This window comes from Taeniopygia guttata, chromosome 18 (genome assembly GCF_048771995.1).
Source record: "Taeniopygia guttata chromosome 18, bTaeGut7.mat, whole genome shotgun sequence".
In the NCBI taxonomy this organism is placed as follows: Eukaryota; Metazoa; Chordata; class Aves; order Passeriformes; family Estrildidae; genus Taeniopygia; species Taeniopygia guttata.
The window spans coordinates 196,917-217,803 of NC_133043.1; the positions used below are offsets into that span (position 1 = coordinate 196,917).

The following is a 20,887-nucleotide window of genomic DNA, read 5'->3' on the forward strand; positions in this document are numbered from 1 at the left end:
CAGTCCCCGCTGATAACAGCACGGTGATAAACAAACAGTTGGGCATGTGCTCTGCAGCCACTCAGTCGCTGCTCCCAGGCAGAGCTTGGAGGCTGAATCCCTTCCCTGAGTCACTGGCCTGTTGGAGAGCACCCAAACCCCCAGCTGTACCTGGCCCCCAGCAAGAGGCAGTGTTTGAAGTGGTGTTTTTGGTGGCTCCAGATCTCTTGGTGGATCTTGAGCTCTTGTACCCAGCACCGTTGGCTGTCCTTGTCCTCAAGGCCTAAATTGTTTCCTCAGTTTGGAGGAGTAGCTGAATTTATTCTGCAGAGTCTTTAAACCTTGCTTGTGTCATGGTGTAATTTTATGGGCTTACTTAAATTGCAGAGAGAATGTAAATTCTAATTGTTTTCTTTTTTTTTTCCTCCCAATTAAAGCTTGAAGAAGAATTCCAAAGAACGGCCAACATACCCAGAGCTTATGGTGAGTGTGGCTGCATCAAGCAGTGTGTTCAGAGCTGGAAAGGGTCACAGTGAGGTGCTGAAGGCAGAGATTCCAGTAGTGGTGGTGTTTTGGGCTGCTTTACATCTCTTTTTTCATACCAGATGGGAGAACTGTGACACTTCAGAGTCCTGGGAGGCTGGCTGCTAAGCAGAGAGCTCTTTAAAATCTCAGCCAGGTGCTTTTCCAGCTTTTTTGGAAATCAAGGGAGAAAATGCATGTTAAAGCAGGTCATGGACAAGAATGAGGCTGTGAAGAATCAGTTAGTGAGGCTCAAATCCTCCTCTGGGGTTTGTGTGATCAACTCAAACACCTCAGTGTGCCACAGGTGCTCCACAGGAGTTGCAGGAGCCCAGTGGCCAGCTGGGCTTTGCTGCCCTGGTGCTTTGGAGAGGAGGAGTTTTGGACAGAGTCACTGCTGGACGTTGGGGACAGGGATGAGTCTGTGACTAACAATCCCAGTTATTGAATTTCATCTGCTGCCTAGAGACTGTTTACTGGGAGGGATAACTGAGGAGTAACTAAGGAGGAAATGCCAATAAAGGTTGGTGACAGGGAAAATGCAGGACACTGGTCTGTGCCCAGCCAGGGCTCTGGGCAAGAACAGATTTTTCTGCTTGGGCTCCACAGCTTCATGGCCTCCCCTTCTCTCCTGACTTTCTGGTATTGATCCTGGTGCTCCTAAAAGCTGGCAAAAAGCAGGAGAGCTCAGGAAGTTAGTGTCTCAGTCTTGCAGGCATTTAATCCTTTTTTACTCTCACACAATTCACAGCTTTCTAAAGGCAGGAGGATGCCTAAATTTGTTATTTCTGAAGATCCTGACCCTGCATTCCCACCCCTGTCCAGTCTCAGTGTCAAGATCACCTGGATTAAAGGTGGAAACTGCTGAGGGATTTTTTTAAACACTCATATTCCCTACCCAACAATATTTGGGATGTACATTCTGCCATCAGAGGGTCAGAGCCATCACCACCTCACACTTTCTGCTCAGAGGTGAGAAGGTGCAGGTTAAAGGTGATTTTTACCTGCAAGTCATGCTGGAAATCCACGACCCTGAGTTGTAAACAGTGAATAATTCCCGTGGCATTTGGTGCTGTGCCCTGTAATGCAATTAAACTATAAATAGATCTGATTGACACACAGCTTGCCCCCAGACTGGTTTCAAACAAAGGGAGGCCTGAGATTTATGGCTTTAAAAAAAATATATATTTTTTTTTGGGGGGGTTATATTATTGAATAAATCCATCTGTATATTTTAAGCAAACTTCTGAACTTTGCCAAATGGCCTTTTATCAAGAAAGGTTCAGCGAAGCAGCTCCGTCTGCTGCAGCATTAATACCCATTGGCAAGGGAGTGCATTTCTATTGAATTAGCTTCTTGGATCACCCCTGCAGAGTATCTCAATGCTGTGGTATTTTATGGCTGACATGGATGTTGTGAGGTCCTGTGGTTGAGGGTTGCTGTTTTGTTGGGGTTTTTTCCTCTCTCTTACAGCATTAAGTTGCAGTGCTGGATTGGACTTGTCATTTAGACCAAGACTGCTCCCTTGCTTTCCTGTGGAATTGAGGTTTCTTATGGAAAATATGACTCTGTGCTATCTTGAGCATCAGGAAAGCTGATAGGGGTGCTTAATTTCATTTAAAAACCCCCTTCCCCAGGTGAAGTGGAGCGTGAAACTACTGCAGGAGCAGTGGTCTGCACACCCTGCCTGGCACGGGCTCTGGGCCAGGCTCAGGGCTTGGCTTCCCCGGGGCACGGGGCTGGAGGGCACTGCTGCCACCCCGGCACATTTTTGGGTGTTTCCAGGCTGTGGTAGCTGTGCTTTGGGTGTCACTTCAGGGGGGTGTGAAAGCAGGGACATCATGCTGGGATAATAACAAGACATTGGGGTCACCTCAGAGTTACTCAGGACACTTAATTCCTGTGACTGTCTGACCTAGGGAGACCTTAAGTTTTGTCTGGATCTTTGCCTCAACCCATTCCAGCCCTGTTTCCCACATAATTGTGCTTCCTCTTCCTTACTGGTGTGTCTTTGGATCGTTTCCCAGCCGCTCTGAGCTGCCTCATCTTATTCCCTGGGTGACTTTCCACTCAAACCCACCTTGAAAAAATCTCTTTTCTTTGCTCTTCTTCTCCCTCCACTTGGCCATTGCCAAGAAACAGCCAACGCTCAGGAACTGAGGTGAGGGGCAGCTTGGAAATACCCTGGAAACTCCAAATGACCTTTAAAAATCCAACTTGAAATGAGAGGGTTGGAAATCAAACCCTTGTACAGAGCAGAGATCACTGTGAGCCCTGCAGGGCCCTGGCTGCCTTTTGGTTCTCTCTGACCCCCTCCATACAAATAAATCCGATTATCTGCCAGGACAGTGGGTGTCAGGCAGGGTTTTGGGGGTTTTCAGCTGGGGTCTCAGCTTGGTGCGTTGCTGAGCCAACCAAACTGAATTGCTGGTCCTGGTGGAGAGGGGTTTTGTTGCTGTGGTGGAGGATTTGGTGGTGTTTTTCCTCCTCACCCATATTTTTCCATTCATGCTGCAGTGTCGGCAGGGTTTTCTGGCAGGCTGTCTCCCCACCTCGGTCAGGATGAAGTAGTTAAACACACAAGTGGGGATGGTTTTCCAGTTGGGATGGCTTTCCTGTGTGGTGGCTGGGGTGAAGGAGCCTCTCCTGCTGCGAGGAGGGGCAGTTCAGGGAAGAAATGAGACTCAGGAGTCACCAGAGGGTAAATACACAGACAGAGCTGAGGGAAAAGCACTGCAGTCAGCAAGGTTTTCCCTGCTTCAGCTGGAGCGTGTGGGATGGGTAACCATGGTCTGGGGGGTGTCTTGGGGCAGATGGAGAGGGTTTTCTAAGCTTTCCCCTTGCCCCAGAGCTGCCCAACTCAGCCCTGCCAGCCAGGGCAGGGTTTGGGGGGAATCCAGGGCAGCATCACAATTTCATGGAGCAGCCCTTGTGCTCCCCGACTCGCCTCAGCTGTAAAAACCCAATATTATGATGCTAAGGAGAAAACCTTCTTCACTGTCTGGAGAATTGTCTGAAAAGCCTTTTTTGCTCAGCGTGGCGAATAATAAACTTTGCTGTTTTTTTTTCTCTCTTTGCTTTCCCAGCAACATCCTTTCTTCACCCTGCACGAATCCAAAGAGACAGACGTCGCCTCTTTTGTCAAGCTCATCCTGGGAGACTGAGAACTGGACTTGTGAAAGAATTGCCCTTCTGTGGACTGGTGGGTGCAGGGGAGGGGCGCGTGGCAGGACTTTTCATGGAAGCACCAACAGAAAGTCGCCGTGGTTTGTTTTGTTTTGTTCTGTTTTGATTCTGAGAAACCCCCACCTCACCCGAGTTTTTTTAAAGGGTTCTTTGGTATCCATAGTGACATAGAACGAGCTGGTTAGTGGAATGAATTTTAATAAGGTTGGTAACCTTAAAAGAAAAAACAACAACAAAAAAAAATGTTTTTTGAAAGAGTGATTTACATATTTAATGACAGTCGAGGTTCCTCTTCCTAACTTGCTCCTCATCCCCCTTCCCTTCCCCTTGAACCAGAATTTGCTTTGTCATGGTAATAGGTGCTATGGTAGTCATGAAGTTGTATGTAGATTTATATTTTGTCCCTTCCATTATTTTAATATTTATGTTAAGTGCTTGATGGAATAGATTTCTGTTTTATATGAGGATGAGTGCGTGGTGATGATGATGATGATGATGATGATGATGATGATGATGCAAAATGAGGCTACAGCAAGCAGCACTTGTAGGGCTTTGCTGGGGAAAAGGTGTCCGAGCAGAGGAGAGAGGAGAGGAGAAGTGTCCCTGTTGTGGAATATATTTGATGTGCATCATAAAAGGAATTGATAAGCAAGACTTGCAGCTCAGCTGCTCGAGCTGTGCCAGGGAGGGAGGCCCAGTGTCCCCTGTGGTCACCTCTTCTCCGGACACCACGCTCCGAGTCTGGCCGGCGCTTCCCGGCCTCGGGCTGGGCCAGCCCTGTCCCACCCCTGCCCTGCTGGAGAGGCTGGCTGGGAGCTCTGGGGCTCACTGGGACAGTGTCTGGGACAATGTCTGGGACAGGAGGCCCAGGGGGAAGGAGGTTGTCGGAGAAGTTGCACAAAGAGGAGGAGGAGGAGGCTGCCCTGGTCAGTGCCCGCCTGCCCAGCAGCGTTGCAGTGCCTGAGGCTCCCTTGGGCTGGGGATGAGCTGCTTGGGCCTCAACAGGAGCTCCTCTCTCCTTCTCGGGATGAGACAGGATCACAGGATGCACGGCCTGGCACCTGTGAAAAATGGGATGCTTTAGTGCTGGTTGCCAGGGCTTGTGGCACTGCCTTGGCAGCAATCCCTCCGTGCTTGCCCACAGGGTCTGGGAGTGCCAGCGCTCCCAAGAGCCCGTGCTGGGACTGGGCTGTGGCCAGCCCCAGCTGGGATGCTGCAGGCAGCCAGCAGCACTGGGCTCTGCCGTGGGCTGCAGGTGGGAGCTGCAGCCTGGGAAACCACGCAGGGACACCACAGCCCACCCTGCCCAGGAGCTCCTCGCTGCTGGCCGGCTCCTTGGGGACAAGCTGCAAGCCAGGGGCAGGAGAAGGGAGCTGGTGAGGTGGGAGAGGAGCTGGAGATCCTTCTGCCCTCAGGTCAGTCACTGTCTGGAGCAGGGGGCACTGTGAGTGTTGCTGAGCCCGGAGCGAGGCCGCTGGTTTGAGCCACACCTGCCCAGCTGCCTGAGCTCCTCTGCCTTTGCCCGTGGCTCCTTCCCCCAGCCCTGCAACGGGGCCAGGCTGCACAAGTGCCTCGTGCCCCTGCACACGCTTCCATCCCCACCCCTCGCTTGGGCACAGCCCCTCGGAGCCAGGTCTGAGCAGAAACACGCTGCTCTGCAGTGCTGGACCTGTGCAGGTGTCATTGAACCTGTGCACAATGTCATTGAACCCTACTCTGCAGTGCTGGACCTGTACAGGTGTCACTCAGCCTGTGCACAATGTCACTGAGCCTGTGCAGGTGTCATTGAGCCTGTGCAGGTGTCATTGAGCCTGTGCACAATGTCACTGAGCTTGTGCACAATGTCACTGCGCCTGTGCAGGTGTCACTGAACCTGTGCACAATGTCACTGAGCTTGTGCACAATGTCACTGCACCTGTGCAGGTGTCACTGAACCTCTGCAGGTGTCACTGAACCTGTGCACAATGTCACTGCACCTGTGCAGGAGTCGCTGCAGCTGCGCAGGTGCCGCTGCACCTCTGCAGGAGTTGCTGCAGCTGTGCAGGTGCCACTGCACCCTGCTCTGCCCGCTGAGCAGCTGCAGGCTGTGCTGGTGCAGCTGGAACGGTCTGAGCGGGTTTTGGGGAGGGATCCCCAGAAGGGCTGGTGGGCAGGGCAGTGCTCAGAGCAGGGCTGTGGCTGGTGGCACTTGGTGCTGGGGACACGCCAACCCTTCCAAGAGGCGCACAAAGACACCGCAGTGCCTGGGCCGCCCCTGTCACTGCCACCACGGGCTGGCACAGTGCCACCGGTGTGGCACAGCCCTGCCCTGGGCTGGCAGTGACAGACAGGGCAGCGCTTGTGGGATTCTCAATCCTTGTGCCCTCAGCTCGCAGGGGCTCGCAGAGGAGCCAGGGTGGGATTCCCAGCTCCTGCAGGCTTTGGGGAGGAGGCTCCCCTTGCTCAGCCCTGCCCCAGGAGCCTGCCCGGCCCTCAAGGAAGGACAGGCTCAGCGTCTCACCCTGTGCCCAGGGGAACCTTTCAGGTTACATTTCGTGGCGGGTGAAACACGAGGATGTTTTACTTCACAGTGTAATTTTAAGAGGCCTCGCATGGCTCATGACCTGTCCTCTCATATTCCATGGGGTGTGTGTGTGTGTGTTTTCTCTCTCTCACTTTCTCAGAGTCACAGAGCTGTTTTGATTGATTGTCCTCAGCTGCAGCTGAAAGTCCAGCCAGCCAGTTTATAGACTTGGTTCCAGCATCAATTCTCACTTTGAAAAACATGACATTTAAAACCACTCTTTGGTTTTCCTACATATGGATCTGATGCTTTTGTTGAAGATTGTTTTTGCTGCTTTTCCCCTGCAATATAAGTCTCATTTGGACACCGCATCTCCTTGACCTCAGAGCACCTTCATTTCAGTGCCATTGTAATTGACAGGTTGAATTTATGAGATACTGTCAAAGCTCAGTATTAATAGCAGATATTAATGTCACCAGCGTTTTCCAATGGAGAATTAATGGCAGTGCTGTCTGCAGCTAGGAACCCTCTAAAAGGATTCCTCCGTGCCTCCACACAGGCCTTGCTTTTCTGCTTTCTGCTCTAATCCCTTTGTTTTAATGACATTACAATAGGGCACGCAGCAAATCCCTCCCCTTCCCTGCTCCTTTTCCATGACTTTGTCCCTTTTAAAGTCGTTTGTGTCAGCCCAGAGTAAGTGTGGAGCTGTCTGAGCATGAGAATGGGAAGTGCTGTGAGAGTGCTGAGCGGAGCTGTGGCAGCACAGGCTGTGGGGCTGTCCCTGCATCCCTCGTGGTGGCCACAAAGCTTGGCCTGACCCAGGAATTTCTTAGAGAGAAGCCTGAGCTTGGTGGCTTCAGCTCAGGGAGGAGAGCCAGGAACTCCTGTGTGTCTCAAAGCCCTGCAGACCTGCAGGATGAGAGTCAGGCTCTTCTCTCTGCTGCTTAATTGTCACCTCTGTGAAGATGAGAAGCCTTTGCTTGCTGCTCAGATCTTTGTTTGGCCAGACAGGCTCTGGGAAACCTTTCCTGACAGGCTGGCCCCCTGAACAGCCCAGGTGTTTAGGATGAGGGATGTTCTGCACACAGGTTTTCTGTGTTCACACAGCACAGGGCTTGGGATTGCCCCAAACTGGGATTTTTAGAGAAGCAGGTCCCAAATGCCAGAATCTTGAAAGAACCCCAAAGCCAGGGAGCAGAGAGAGAGCAAAGCTGCTGGGAGCTCAGCACTGGGCTTGAGCTGGACCCGCTGTGGGTGGGTTTGCAGGGCAGGAAGGGCCTCTCCAGGCTGCCACAGGTTTTCAGGAGGCACAGCCCATCCCCAGAGATCCCCAGGTGTGATGTCCATCCTCCTCTTCCTCCCACTGTACAGCCCCTGCAATCTCCAGGATGCTGGAGGCCTTGCCATGGCTGGAACTCTGAGGTGTCACTGGTAGCAAAGATGTTTTCTGGGTCCCCAGGAGCCCTTTGGACCCTTAAATCTGGAAGAGGAGCTGGAGGGCATTTTCTGGTTGCTGTTTTTAAACACCAGGTTCATGCTGCTGCACTGGGTGCAATGCCCATCTTTCCTGGAGTTCTTCCAGGTATACAAACCTTGACACAGATATCTCTGTACTGTGTTTCTGTGGTTTTCCCTGATCTTTGATGAGTTTATTGGTGACAAAGAGGCAACTCTGACTTGTTAAAGAGGTGAAACTTCATTTCTGGAGGCAGGTGTGTGACACAGGAGGCAGTTGGTGGGTCACTACTTGAAAAAATCTCAAAAAAAATCTCAATTCTCAACCCTGCTGTTGAGCAGGTGCTGCTGGGTCAATGCTGCTGCACCTTGTCCAGGTGGGAAGGGGCTGCCAGGGGCTGAGGACACAGCCTCAGCTGGGATTTCTCCATGCTTGCTGCCAGCCATGTGTGTACCTGCACATTTCCCTTCTTCCCTACACGTTCTGGAAGAGGAAATCCTGCTTGGTCAACACAGCATTGCTTCAGTGGCTGGTCTGGTGTGGTTCAGACAAGATTCCCACCAGCTTGTGTGTTTAATAAATCTTTTTTATTCAAAACAACCCCCACACTCCTCTCTCAGAAAAGCCAGCCAAGATGCTCTTTTTTTTTTTTTTTTTTTTTTTTTCCCCTTTCCATCTTGTTCCTGTTAGAGGAATTCTGGGAGCCTGTCTTGGTGCTTTCACTCTTTCACATGCCAAAGATCCCTCTTAGTTATGCTCCTGCCAAACCAGATCTGATAGCCTTGCCTCTGAAACCATCCACTTCCCTGCTCCTTGGGGTTCCTTTTGTTGCTGTTGCTTTTTCATTGAATTTCCTCGTGTTTATTGACATGTCTATTGTTGAGCTTCCTGGACACATGCAGCTCTCTTTTTTGGGATACAGGGAAAGACAAATAGTTGCCTTCACTTCAGTGCCCCTGCTGTTGGGGAAATACTGTCAGTGATGTGATTCCTACAGATGGGATGGGTCTCATGTAGAGCTGGGGTCATGGAGGTGTAAACTGGCACTGCTCCGTTCCTTGGCTGGAGTAAGGCCAGTTTTGTCCAGCTGAGAATCTGTCCTCAGTGTCTAAACAGTTATTACACACTAATAAAGATTAATGATCATAAATCCCCACGGATTAGACATAAAATGGCAAGTTTTGCTCATTAATCTTTATTGCCATATTATGGTTGTTGATGTTAGAGCAGGCTCCCCCCTCTGCTGTGCAGAGAGGAGGGGGCTGAGCCTGAGGAGAGGGAGGGAGGACAGAACACACAGAACACACCAGATGTCCACATTTTACACTCTGTGTCCTGCCCCAGGCTCCTTGTTTCCTTGCAAGCCCTTAAGCAGCAGCAGAGGATGGATCCCAGAGCTTTGCCTCTGCCTGGGCTATAAAACCCAGATTGTTTCTGGTGAGAAGGGATCAGATCTCCTCATTAATATTTCAGCTCAGCCTTTGCTGGAGCAGATGGAGAATGTGAAATTTGCCCTGTGCTCTGCAGAGCTGGGAGATTCCCCCCTGGATCATGGCTGGAGCAGTGGCAGCTCTGTTGAAGGCTGAAAGAACTCTACTCCTTCACATAACCCCACTTCATATAAACAGTGGCTTTTGGTAATAAATAGGGCCAGAAAAAGCTGCATCTCAGTTTTGAGGTGTTTGCAGATGAATAAACACAGCCAGGAGCTGGTGGTGCCAGTGCTGCAGGCACAAAGGTCCATTGCTGGATAAATGGAAAGGACTCTGAGAGTGCAGTGAACTTCAAGGGTGGATTTAATGGCGTGGGGACAAAATGAGTGCTCTGATGGGCAGCTGGTGTCAGCCCTCCCTGCCAGGGGGGAGCAGGAGAGGCAGCACACAGCCTGAGGGCAGCCTGGCTGCCCTTCCCCTCCCCACATCTTTCTTCAGGCCCAGATCTGTGGGCACTGCATCCCACTCATCCCCAGTTCCAGCAAGGGGAGCAAAACCTAAAATCCAAAAGAAACCCACAGGGAAAAACCTGCAGGTGACCCAAGGCACGCTGCTGCTGTGTGGCCTTAAAAAAAGGGAAATCCTGGGAGAGGCCTCGGGAGCTGACAGAGGAGAAACTTTCAAGGTGGTCTCCAACCAGGTTAATGCTGGAAATACCCCATTTTCAGGCCAGCAGGAGGAGGGGCAGCCAGGGAGCAGCTGGGGCTGCAGGATGGTTTTGATGTGTCCTTCACAGCAGCCCTGGGATGCTGGACAACCCTCGCCCTCCGTGGACACCTGACATCCTGGGCACCTTCATATTTCTATTTTCATGTCAAAATGTTTCTCATTTTTTTCTTTTCATGGGATTTTACTGGCAGCCAGTGGGAAGGGGAAGGGGCCTGCAGTCCGTGGAGTGCTTTGGGGGAGGAAGGAGCTGCCTGTCCTCTCCAGTTCCCTGCTCCCTAATTCCACAGCTGGGAATTGGCTGCACGGCCACCTTCCAAGAGCTCTTCCCTTCCTTTGCTGCCGTTCCACTGAAATTCCCTTTGGGAATGCTGGGCAGCTCTGGAGCTGCAGCAGCCCAGCTCTGAGCTGGCTCAGCCAGGATGAGCCTCAATCCCTTCCCTGGGAGCCTCCTGGTTTTTGGAGGATGGGGCGAGCGTCCAGCGGCCGCGAGGTTCTGCGGGGATAAGCCGGGAAAGGCTTGGAAGTGGAGATGGAAATCTCGAAAGATCAGACGTCTTTTGGCCATTTCCAAAGCTATCTGGTGTTAGCCAGACCTGAAAACCCTTCCTAGAAGTTTTATTTCGGGGTATTTTGATCTGTTACTTTCGCTTTTGGGCTTAGCTAAATCCAGGAAACTCACAGTGGTGTAATTATTGAATAAAGACTAAACACACCCCAAGTATTCCTGAACCTATCAGGAAGGCTGCTCCCTGGTTTATCTTCCAGGAATAATTCAGGCCAGCTCAGGCTTGAGTTCAGTCTGGTTTTGCCCCTAAATAATGATTCTTTTTGAGGAAATAATGAGAGCAGGCCAAAAGGCTGTGACCTGACACACCAAACCCTTCCAAGAGGTGGATAGAGATAAATGCTCCAGTGAGAGGGGCCAATGTCTGGAGGCTGGAAGAGCAGCCTGGAGTATCCATGGCCTCCAAAAACTCACATAGGCACATTTTCTCCAAGAACTGTGGATGGAGGTGTTGGATTCTGCATATCTTGGGATTTTTCCCTCTAGGAGAGAACATTCAGCCATCTCGGAGTGTCCCAGAACACCCAAAAGCCTTCAGCATTTTCATGTTTTGTTTTTTTTTTTCCAGGATGGATACTGTGAAAAGTCAGGAAGGGCCAGGTGTCCTTGATTTGTTCAGCCAGGGTCAAGAAAGGTGGATTAAGTGCCTGGTAAAAGCCAAAAAAAGGTGTGTTTAAAGATAAATCCCAGTCTCTGTCAGAGCTGTTGAGCCAGGATCGAATTTTCCCAAATCCAGGTACAGCTGCAGAGCTCTCCATCCATTTTTAGCCCAAATTTAGTCACAAATCCTGAATAAACACCTACAGCATGGACTGTGCCTTCTGAGGGGCTTCTTGCAGGCTGGGGCTCAAAATCCAATATCCCCCAACCCAGGATTTGGCCCTGAATATTCCCTTTAAAATCCATGTGTAAAGTGAATTTCCAGGGCTCGGCCGCTGTTTTTATTTTGGTGAATCGAGTGGTTTGTGCTTGGTGAGAGCTGTCCCTGTGCCAGGGGCTGCTGGAAATAGTCACAACATCCAAAAGAGCTGCAATTCTGCATTTTTCAATAGCAATACAACAAGGGGAAGCTGCTAAATGGAGCTTCTTGTAAGCTGGAAATGTGTTGGAGTAAAATTTGTCGTTTCTTGTGGGGAAAAAAGCCTTAAACAACACCCTAAAATTGTCCAAAGTCTTCAATTTAAGGATTTACAGTTTTGTTGGCAAAGATCCATGTTTAGCATCAATATATGGGATTTCTAGACTTTCTGTCTTAAGGTGTGAAGTCTGCTTTTTCTTGAGATAGGGGGAAATCTGTAACAAGAATATTTCTACATCATTTTGGCTACGAAAAAAAAAAAACCCAAACACCAAAATATGAGCAAAAAAATGGAAAAGCACCCAGATCCCAGTGGTCTCTGGTGTTGAGGAGGCACATGAACCTGTTAGGAAGAAGAGTTTCCAACCTGCTGTAATGCAAGTCCTTATTTTACTTTATTTTTAGGATTTTTTTTACAGTAACTTCGTTTGGTTGCTTAACTGTGAAAGTCTCTGCTTTTTTATCCCTGTGAAAGGCTGATTATTCTTTCTCATGTTTGTCTTATTTATTATTTATCCCTTTCTGGTACTATCCAAGAGGTGCTGAAGGTATTTCCCAGCCTGCCCTTGAGCCATATGGAATCTCTGTGGTATCTCCTAACAGCTGGGATGGCAGTAGACAGCTAATTATGATTTTAAATTATATTTATAGCAACTTAGATTGGTATTTTTTTAGTGTCCTGGTTTGCTCTAGAATTAGGGATGAGGAGAAGCAATCTTGTTTCTTAAAAAATTGTAATTTTTTGAGTTTTCTTTTTACATCTTGGGGGCTTCTGAAGAAACCTGCTCACTTTTATGTTTTTAGGAGGGAAGCACGAGGTGAATTTCATGTTCCTTTGAGAGGGGATTGAGTAGCACCAGGGTTCAGTTCAGCTGGTAAAATGCTCTGTGTCACATCATTAAAACCACCCGGAATGCTGAGAAAACAACCCCTTTCCACCTGGAAATTAAAATCTGGTTGGTGACAAACTTGGTTTGTCCAAGGCTTTTCTCTGTCAGATTTCCATGGAGTTTGCTGAGCGTGGTCAGGATTGGCCAAGGCAGGGCTGGGGACAGCCAGGTGTCACCTCTGGCCTGGAGGACACATGTCCTGCAGGAATATTGCAGCAATTCATCTGCAGCTTCGTGCTCTCCAGGGGATGTTGAAGGGAATCCCTTAAGTGTGGGAGAGAATCCATCAGGTTTTATTCTTTTTATTCCCTTTCTCCCCTTGGAAAGGTCCTTCAAAAGCTTCCCCAGCCTTTCTGATAAAGAATAACAGAATCAGACAACCACAGAGTCATTTAGGGTAGAAAAACCTTTAAAATCATCGAGTCCAACCAAAAACTCAGCACTGCCAAGGCCACCACCAACCCATGTCCCCAAGTGCCACATCACACATGTTGAGCCCTTGCAGGGAGGGTGACACAAGCCCTTCCCTGGGCAGCCTGGGCGCTCTGGTGCAGCTGTTTTCAGACAGCTCACGCTGCTTTTCTGGTTTGTTTTCTTTCCCCAACATATAAGAAACGTTGGGTAGCAGAATGTGGAATTGATTAGAAGTTCATAAAGCAGGGACCTCAGAAGGATGTGGGTATAAATGCTTTTCAGGCATCCGAGGTGAACTTTAAATGGAGCTTTGGCCCTCATTTGCTTTCTGCTTTTCAAAAACCATTTATGAGAAAGTGGAGCTGTCAAAGCCGTGCATGAACTTTGCCTTCTTGCAAATAACTTGTCTCAAAGTAAATTGTCCAAATGCACAAGAAACTTGTCTCAAAGTAAATTGTCTCAAAGTAAATCCAGTAGCTCCAGAAAGCTGGAATTATGTGCATTAGAGGGTATGAGAGGTGTGTGTGTGTGTGTGTCTGTGAGTATGTGTAGTGCTTGGGGGGAGTGCAGGGAATAACTCAACCATTTTGAGACTTACAAAAACACAATGCAAGTGCTTTTTGAAAAGAAAAAAAAAGGCAGCGTAAAATATTTATTTCTTGGCAGAAGTACATCAGACCACATCTCCCATCCTTCTTTTAATTGCTTGGTGTTTGTTTGTGTTGTGTCAGGCTTTGCTGGTTTCCTTTGCAGGGCTCTGTCACCTCACACAACCCCTCTCTCAGCCAGGGCACAGGACAGCTCCAGCTCCTCGGGGGAGCCCTGGGGTGCGAGCAGGGCAGCAAAGGCAGAGCTGTGGTGTTGGGTTAAGGGCAGCACAGTGCAGCGTGGGGGATTTTCAGTTTTCAGCCTCGTCCAGAGAACTCTTTCCTCGTGAGAATCCAAACCACCTCAGCCTGAGGCAACACCCAAACCTCAGCCTCGGGGAGGGTGGCTTGGCCAGAGAGCGGCTTGGAGCGTGATGGGTGGCACTGGCGTGGGTGTGAGGTGGCCCTGGGCGGTTGGCAGCGTCCTGTGGGCTTTGCCCAGGCTTTGGAGCTGCCCCGTGCAGGGTGGGTGCCCCGAGCTCCTGTCCCAGCCAGGTGCAGACACTGCCAGGTTCCATCAGTCACACACTGCCAGGCTCCCAGGCTTGTCCCCTGCTCCTGAGCCCTTCCGTGTCACCTGGCTGCCCACCTGCACAGCTGCACGTCCCCTCCCCCTGGCTCCACCTGCAGCACTTCCCTGTGCTGTCTTCACCATCTCCGTGCTGCTCCTCGTGCCCTGGGGATGAGCAGGAGTAGCAGAGTGACAGCAGGACCGCGTGTGTAACGTTTGAGAGGCTTTTACTCCATGCTGTTGTTTTAATGAGATGCTTTTAGGGCCCTGCTGAACTGGTATTCTTTAACCTTCACTGCCACAGATACTTTCTCCCCACCCTCTTCACTTCAATCAGATTGGCAAAATACATTTGACTTGAAAACTAAAACAACCCCAAACCCTGCTAATGGGATAAGTTACTCCTCTTTACTGTGCTTTGATTTGATTTCTCAGGATACTCAGAGGTTTTTCACTGCTGCTGAGAGGGGACAGTACACCTTTTTGGAGACTTCAACCACTGTAACAGTTTTCCAGATGTGTGTGTGCGTGTGCGTGTGTGTAACCCAGCACTGTGCGTGCGTGTGTTCTGCTGAATATCGTGTGCATCTCTGAAATGCTTCAAACAACTGCCTGGAAGTCAAAAACCAACCACCTCTTTCCAGTCATATGTTTGCCGTGACTTTTCATAACCACACTTGAAACTAGTGGTCTTGGATGGAAAAATTCAAAGAGCAGGGCATCGTTATAGCAATGGTATATCAGTCGAATTACGGAAAATGTACACAAAAATAAATAAATGAAATTTAAAAGTAATACTCTCTCAGCCTACCTGTGTTTCCCTCAGTGGAAGTGCTACCAGTTGTGTCGGGACACAATTTGGGCTGCTTTTGCCATTCCTATGGCAGGTTTTTGGGGATCCTCTTACTCCCAACAGCTTATCATACATTACTGAAAGCTCGGGAATGCTCAAGCTGCTCGACAGGGATAATTGTCAGCACCACTGCCGCTGGTTTCCCGCTCCCTGCTCGGGCTGGCGGGAGCAGGCGCAGCCACATCCCGTCCAGCCCACATCAAAGGCATGGCCCGCAGAGACGGCAGCAGCGGCTTCCTGCCCCCAGCCCTCCCAAAAATCAGCTTCTGCAGGGGTTCAAGGGGACACAGCCCCGTGCCCAGCCTCGCTCCGCGGCCGGGCTCAGCTGGGTTGGATGCTCAGCACGGCGGTGTGGCCGAAGGGCTGGATGCAGCTGCTGGGTGCAGAACAGATGTGCTGCTGTGCTGTGCTTCCCCAGGTCCTGCATTCCCCTGCCAGCCCCATCGCTGTTACCTGCATTTCTTTCCAGGGTGACTCTCAGGCCGTGCTTTTGTCCTGATGCGAGGCCAGCGTTCACCCTGAGTTTATCGCCCGAGCCAAACCACTTTGCTGGAGTGAACTGTGTTGGGCTGGTCATGCTGAAACATGAATCGCTGCTTCCCTCCTCCTCGTGTAAATAAAATTATCCTTCCATTTATGTTAGAACTGCAGAAAACAATATCCCAGCTCCCTCTGCTGATCCTGCAGTCCCAGTGAGGGCAAGAGCACTGGCTGCAGAGCTGATGTGCTGCACAGGGAACTCCAGAGAACCAGCTGGGTTAATGAAAAGCTTTGAGGGGCACAGGTTTTAGATGCAGCTTTGTAATGCAATTATTTGGGTTGATGAAATGGCAGATCCTGCTCCCTCTGCCTCCCCTGCCTGTTTCATGTATGAAATGATAAAGTAATTCCACGTTGTCATAACTAATGTCACATGGAAGTGAGGAAGAGAACGGGAAAAGTTGAGTTGTAAGGAAAATCAGTGTTTGTCACCTGGAATAAGCACAGAGGCCTGGGCTGAATGCTTTGGGATTGCAGCAGGAATATAATAACCCAGCAGTGGGAATGCTGGTGATGCAGAGATTGCCATAAAAATGTCTGAAGGGAAGAGCTGCAAAAGGTACAGACCCATTTCTGAGAATCCTAAACTGAACAGCTGCTGAAGTTCTCCCTGCGCTGCACGTGCGTGTGTGTTCTGTTTAAAAGGAAGAAATTAAGAGCCATATTTTTATTTTATCAAATCAAATTACCCCTGTATGCTCAGAATATTTATGCATCAGTGCTTTTTTTTTTATTAGGGCTTTATCTCACTGTAATCAATTCCAAATACTAACCTATTTTTATCGCTGTAATGCAACAGTAATTTATAAGATGTAGATGGAACACACACGAGATGCCAAAAGCAATTTTATGGAGCCTCTTTTGTTGTCATCTACAATGCATCAGCTCTTGCCTTCAGCCTCCCATCAATTTTAAAAGCCCCAAGATGGAAAAAAAATTTCAAAAAAATAAAAAGGAGCAAGTACAGCGAAGCAGCTGCCAAGGCCTGGAATAGCCTGAAATCCGTGTGCATCTTTGGGATGGAGGTTGATTGAACACGGCACAATAATGAAAACCGTGCAGAGCTTTGTAATGCAATTATCTGGGTTGAAAATGGCAAATCCTTTTTCCTCTGCCTCCCCTGCCAGTTCCATGTATGACATTGTGAAGTAATTCCTGCGTTATCCCAACTAACATCACAGGGAAGTGAGAAAAAGAATGGGGAAAGTTGAGGTGCGAGGAAGAGAAGAGGGAAAGTTGGGTCTTGGGGGCTGTACAGAACAGTCCTTCTGCATCTTTCAAGGGAAATACAGGTTGGATATCAGGAAAAAGTGTTTTACAAAAAGGAGATAAAGTTCTGGAGTGGCTGCCCGGGGACGTGGTGGAGTCACCATCCCTGGGTGTGTTTAACAAAGCCTGGATGTGGCACTGGGTGCCAGGGTTTGGTTCAGGTGTTGGGGCTGGGCTGGGCTGTTGGAGTTGGAGGTCTCTTCCAACCTGGTGATTCTGTGAATTCTGTGAATTAATTCTGTGATTCTGTGATCTTCTCTTTTCTTCTCTCCTTTGGAGCCCTCCTGGATGGGCAGCAATATTGTCATCCAAGGTGCAAATATGCCAATGAGCATTCCAGAATCCCCATCCCAATTCCCACACCAACCAGCTTCCACCAAGCTCTTGTGCCCCTGAGGGGCACCTGCAACAGGAGCACCCATGGGTGTGTTCGTGGTTGAGGTTCTCCAAGTCTTTCCAGTCAAGATCTTGCCCATCAGACATTGCTGCTGCTCTCCCAAATTTTTCTGGTGTTACCACTGCAGCACATTTTTGGTTCCAGTTCTGTCTCTCTGGTGCTGGGAGTGGTGGTGAAACCAATAAAATTGTGATTAGACAAGTGGTAATGGCTTCAGACTCACAGAGAACAGGGTTAGATGGGATGTTAGGAAGGAATCCTTCCCTGTGAGGTGATGAGGCCCTGGCACAGGTGCCCAGAGCAGCTGTGGCTGCCCCTGGATCCCTGGAAGTGCCCAAGGCCAGGCTGGACAGAGCTTGGAGCCACATGGGATAGTGGAAGGTGTCCCTGAACTGGGTGATCTTTAAGGTCCCTCCTAACCCAAACCATTCATTGAGTTTATAAATCTGTGAAGATATTGCAACGTTTTTGAAGCATGCACTGTACCCAAAGGTGATGCAGTTTATTGATGTTAAAGACACAGATGTTTCATTCTTTTTCATTTGCTTGCTGAATCCCACTAATAGACAATTGGGGATTCCAATTGTGGAGGCACCTTCAGACTAAAAGCACATCCCATTTAATACTCAGTGATTGCTTTTAAGGCATGCAGATAAATAGGTCTCTTTCAATAGGCTGCTATTAACCACAGTCACTGGGAATAAATGGAGGAACATTACAGAGCATTGACAAATTATTGATGGCAAACATTACCAAGCCACCTTTGTTGTTTGCCTACCCCTTTCATAGTGGAGGGCTTTTGGGAAATAACAATCAAAGCAGCCCCTCCTGGAGGAATCATTACTAAAGCATTTTGCATGCAGATTACTTCAGGCCTCGGCACAGCGCTCGGCTGGGTCAGGAGAGGAAGGCCAAGATTTGCTGATTGAGATCAGATGGCTGGTGGCGAGAAGGAATCTAGATGACTTAACTGGAGGAATTAGACTCAAGTCTTTTGGCTTCCACTTGGCTGTTTTATAAACTGCACGGCCGGGCCGCGTTCCCCTCAGCGTGTGTGCTGGGGCGGCTCGGGGCACCAGCCAGTGCCTCAGCGCTGGCACGACAGCCCTGCTGGGTGAGAAAGGCAAAGGCAGGGCAGGTGGGAGCTAAAATGAGCCCCTGGAGCTCCAGCACCTCCAGCCAGGCTGAGCCTGCCGCGCTCTCGAACCCTGCCGCAGTTTGGTGGGTGATGCTGCGGGGCAGAGCCGCTGTTCCCAGAGATCCAGTCACTGTTCCCAGAGTTCCAGCCGCTGTTCCCAGAGCTCCAGTCACTGTTCCAGAGCTCAGCCGCTGTTCCCGGAGCTCCAGTCACTGTTCTAGAGCTCAGTCACTGTTCCAGAGCTCAGCCGCTATTCCAGAGCTCAGCCGCTGTTCCAGAGCTCCAGTCACTGTTCCCACAGCTCCAGTCACTGTTCCCAGAGCTCAGTCACTGTTCCCAGAGCTCCAGTCACTGTTCCCGAGCTCCTGTCACTGTTCCCAGAGCTCCAGTCACTGTTCTAGAGCTCAGCCGCTGTTCTAGAGCTCCAGTCACTGTTCCCAGAGCTCAGTCACTGTTCCCAGAGCTCCAGTCACTGTTCTAGAGCTCCAGTCACTGTTCCAGAGCTCCTGTCACTGTTCCCAGAGTTCCAGTCACTGTTCCAGAGCTCAGTCACTGTTCCCAGAGCTCCAGTCACTGTCCCAGAGCTCAGTCACTGTTCCCAGAGCTCAGTCACTGTTCCCAGAGCTCAGTCACTGTTCCCAGAGCTCCAGTCACTGTTCCAGAGCTCCAGTCACTGTTCCCAGAGCTCCAGTCATTGTTCCAGAGCTCCAGTCACTGTTCTAGAGCTCAGCCGCTGTTCCAGAGCTCCAGTCACTGTTCCCAGAGCTCAGTCACTGTTCCCAGAGCTCAGTCACTGTTCCAGAGCTCAGCTGCTGTTCCAGAGCTCTAGTCACTGTTCCCAGAGCTCAGTCACTGTTCCCAGAGCTCAGTCACTGTTCCAGAGCTCAGCCGCTGTTCCCAGAGCTCAGTCACTGTTCCCAGAGCTCTAGTCACTGTTCCAGAGCTCAGCCGCTATTCCAGAGCTCAGCCACTGTTCCCACAGCTCCAGCTGCTGTTCCCAGAGCTCCAGTCACTGTTCCCAGAGCTCTAGTCACTGTTCCCAGAGCTCCAGCCCCGTTTCCCTGCCCTGCCCATGGCCTCCAAGGTACCCAAACACAAGCAATGTCCCCAGAGCTGGTGCTGGCTGCAGGGTGAGGAGCCTTCAGAGGGTTTTGTTACGGGCAGTTTGAAGCCTCACCCATTGGATGTATCCCCATGGGAGCAGATGGAGCTTTCTCCTTTCTCTCAGAGCCTAACCTTTAATTTTACAAGGCTGATTGAAACCGAGAGTGGAAATAAAAAGTCAGAGCTGCTCTGTTTTCCTTCCCCTCCCTTCCATTATCTTCTTGCTTTTCCATCCATCCTCTTTTCACATGCCTCTCGGATTGCGTCCCCCTGGTTTCCCAGTTATTTATTGACCCAGACCTAATTCCTTATTTCCAGAAATGTGTCATGAATCCTGCCTTTGAGTAATTTGCTTTTTGCTTTCCAGGCTGATCTCTTTTGACCACGTTTTCCTGTGAAAGATAAGGATATAGGGTTTGTGGAGTAATCGCAGCAGGATGACTGGGTTTCATTCATGGATCTGTTGCCACTGGCTCATTATGGAAAATTAGGAGAGTTATTTCACCTTCCATGCCTCACCTCGGTGTCACCATCTGTAAAACAAGGCTCATAATTGTTATCTCTTCCTCGCAGGAGAACTGGGCAGCTTCACTAATGACCATCTGCTAAACGCTCTCAGAGCCTCACATGAACATTTCTACTGAAGTGCAAATTATTATTAGAAACCAGGGATTGTTACTGGATTGATATCAAATCATTGTCGACAGCTTCTCTGCAGGGAAAACTTAGGCACAGCCAACAAGAACAAGCTGCATGTTTTGAAGTTGTGCAGTTGATTATGTTGGCTTTCATCTTCTGGTAAGAGGATCCTCTGCCATCTGAACTCTCTGATCTTTGGGAACACAACTCATCCAATCAATCTGGAGGAAAATAAACCTCTGCAGACAAAAACATTAAGTATCCACCTGAGATCAGATGAAGATGGAAGATGTTAATTAATTCCCAGCCCTTAACTCTTGCATAGCCAGAGCTTCCCTGGCCTGCCAGGCAGTGCTGGAGAGGAGCACAGGACACAGCCATGGCCCATCCCAGGCTTGCAGGGTCTCCTGGGCTCAGTTTTAATTGGAAACATGCAAACATTTAACAATTAAATTGATGCCATTGATGGCTCCTATGGACAGTCTGGGGGTCACGTGCTGATTTCGTGGTCCACTCAGAGATTCCAGGTGCCAGCACAGATTCCAGCTGTGGCTCCTTCCCAGCTGTGGTGGTTTAACCCCAGCCCCAGCAGCACAGCCTCACAGAGAACCAGAGGGCTAAAACTGAGGAAACCCTTGGGCTGAGATAAAAACAGATTAATAATTACAGCAAAATCCACACATGCAAGCAAAGCAGAACAAGGAATTGATTCCCAACTTCCCGTGGCAGGCAGGGCTCAGCCATCCCCAGGACAGCAGGAGGACAAAGGCCATCACTCCAAATGTTCTCCCCTTCCTCCTCCTCCATCCCCTGAGCCTGACACTGGATGGCCTGGGATGTCCCTGGGGTCACTTGGGGTCAGCTGTCCTGGCTGTGTCCCTTCCCAGCTCCCTGTGCCCCCCCAGCCTCCTCACTGCAGGGGTGAGGAGCAGAAAAAGCCTTGACTCTGCAAGCACAGCTCAACAATAGCAAACACATCCCCAGGTTATCAACCCTGTGTTCAGCACAAAGCCAAAACACAGCCCCTCAGTGGC

The 20,887-nt window shown here is 49.8% G+C and overlaps 1 protein-coding gene across 1 annotated transcript in view; it reads left to right on the plus strand.

Moving 5' to 3' along the window:
- Positions 1–14,708, plus strand: part of MAP2K6 (mitogen-activated protein kinase kinase 6) — a 56,797-nt gene extending 42,089 nt beyond the window's left edge. Inside the window, exons 11-12 of the mRNA XM_041719942.2 lie at positions 417–462; positions 3,588–14,708. Coding sequence (XP_041575876.1) covers positions 417–462; positions 3,588–3,665 — 124 coding nt within the window. The 3' untranslated portion in view covers positions 3,666–14,708. The remainder of the gene's footprint in view (positions 1–416; positions 463–3,587) is intronic.
- Positions 14,709–20,887: the final 6,179 nt, after the last annotated feature.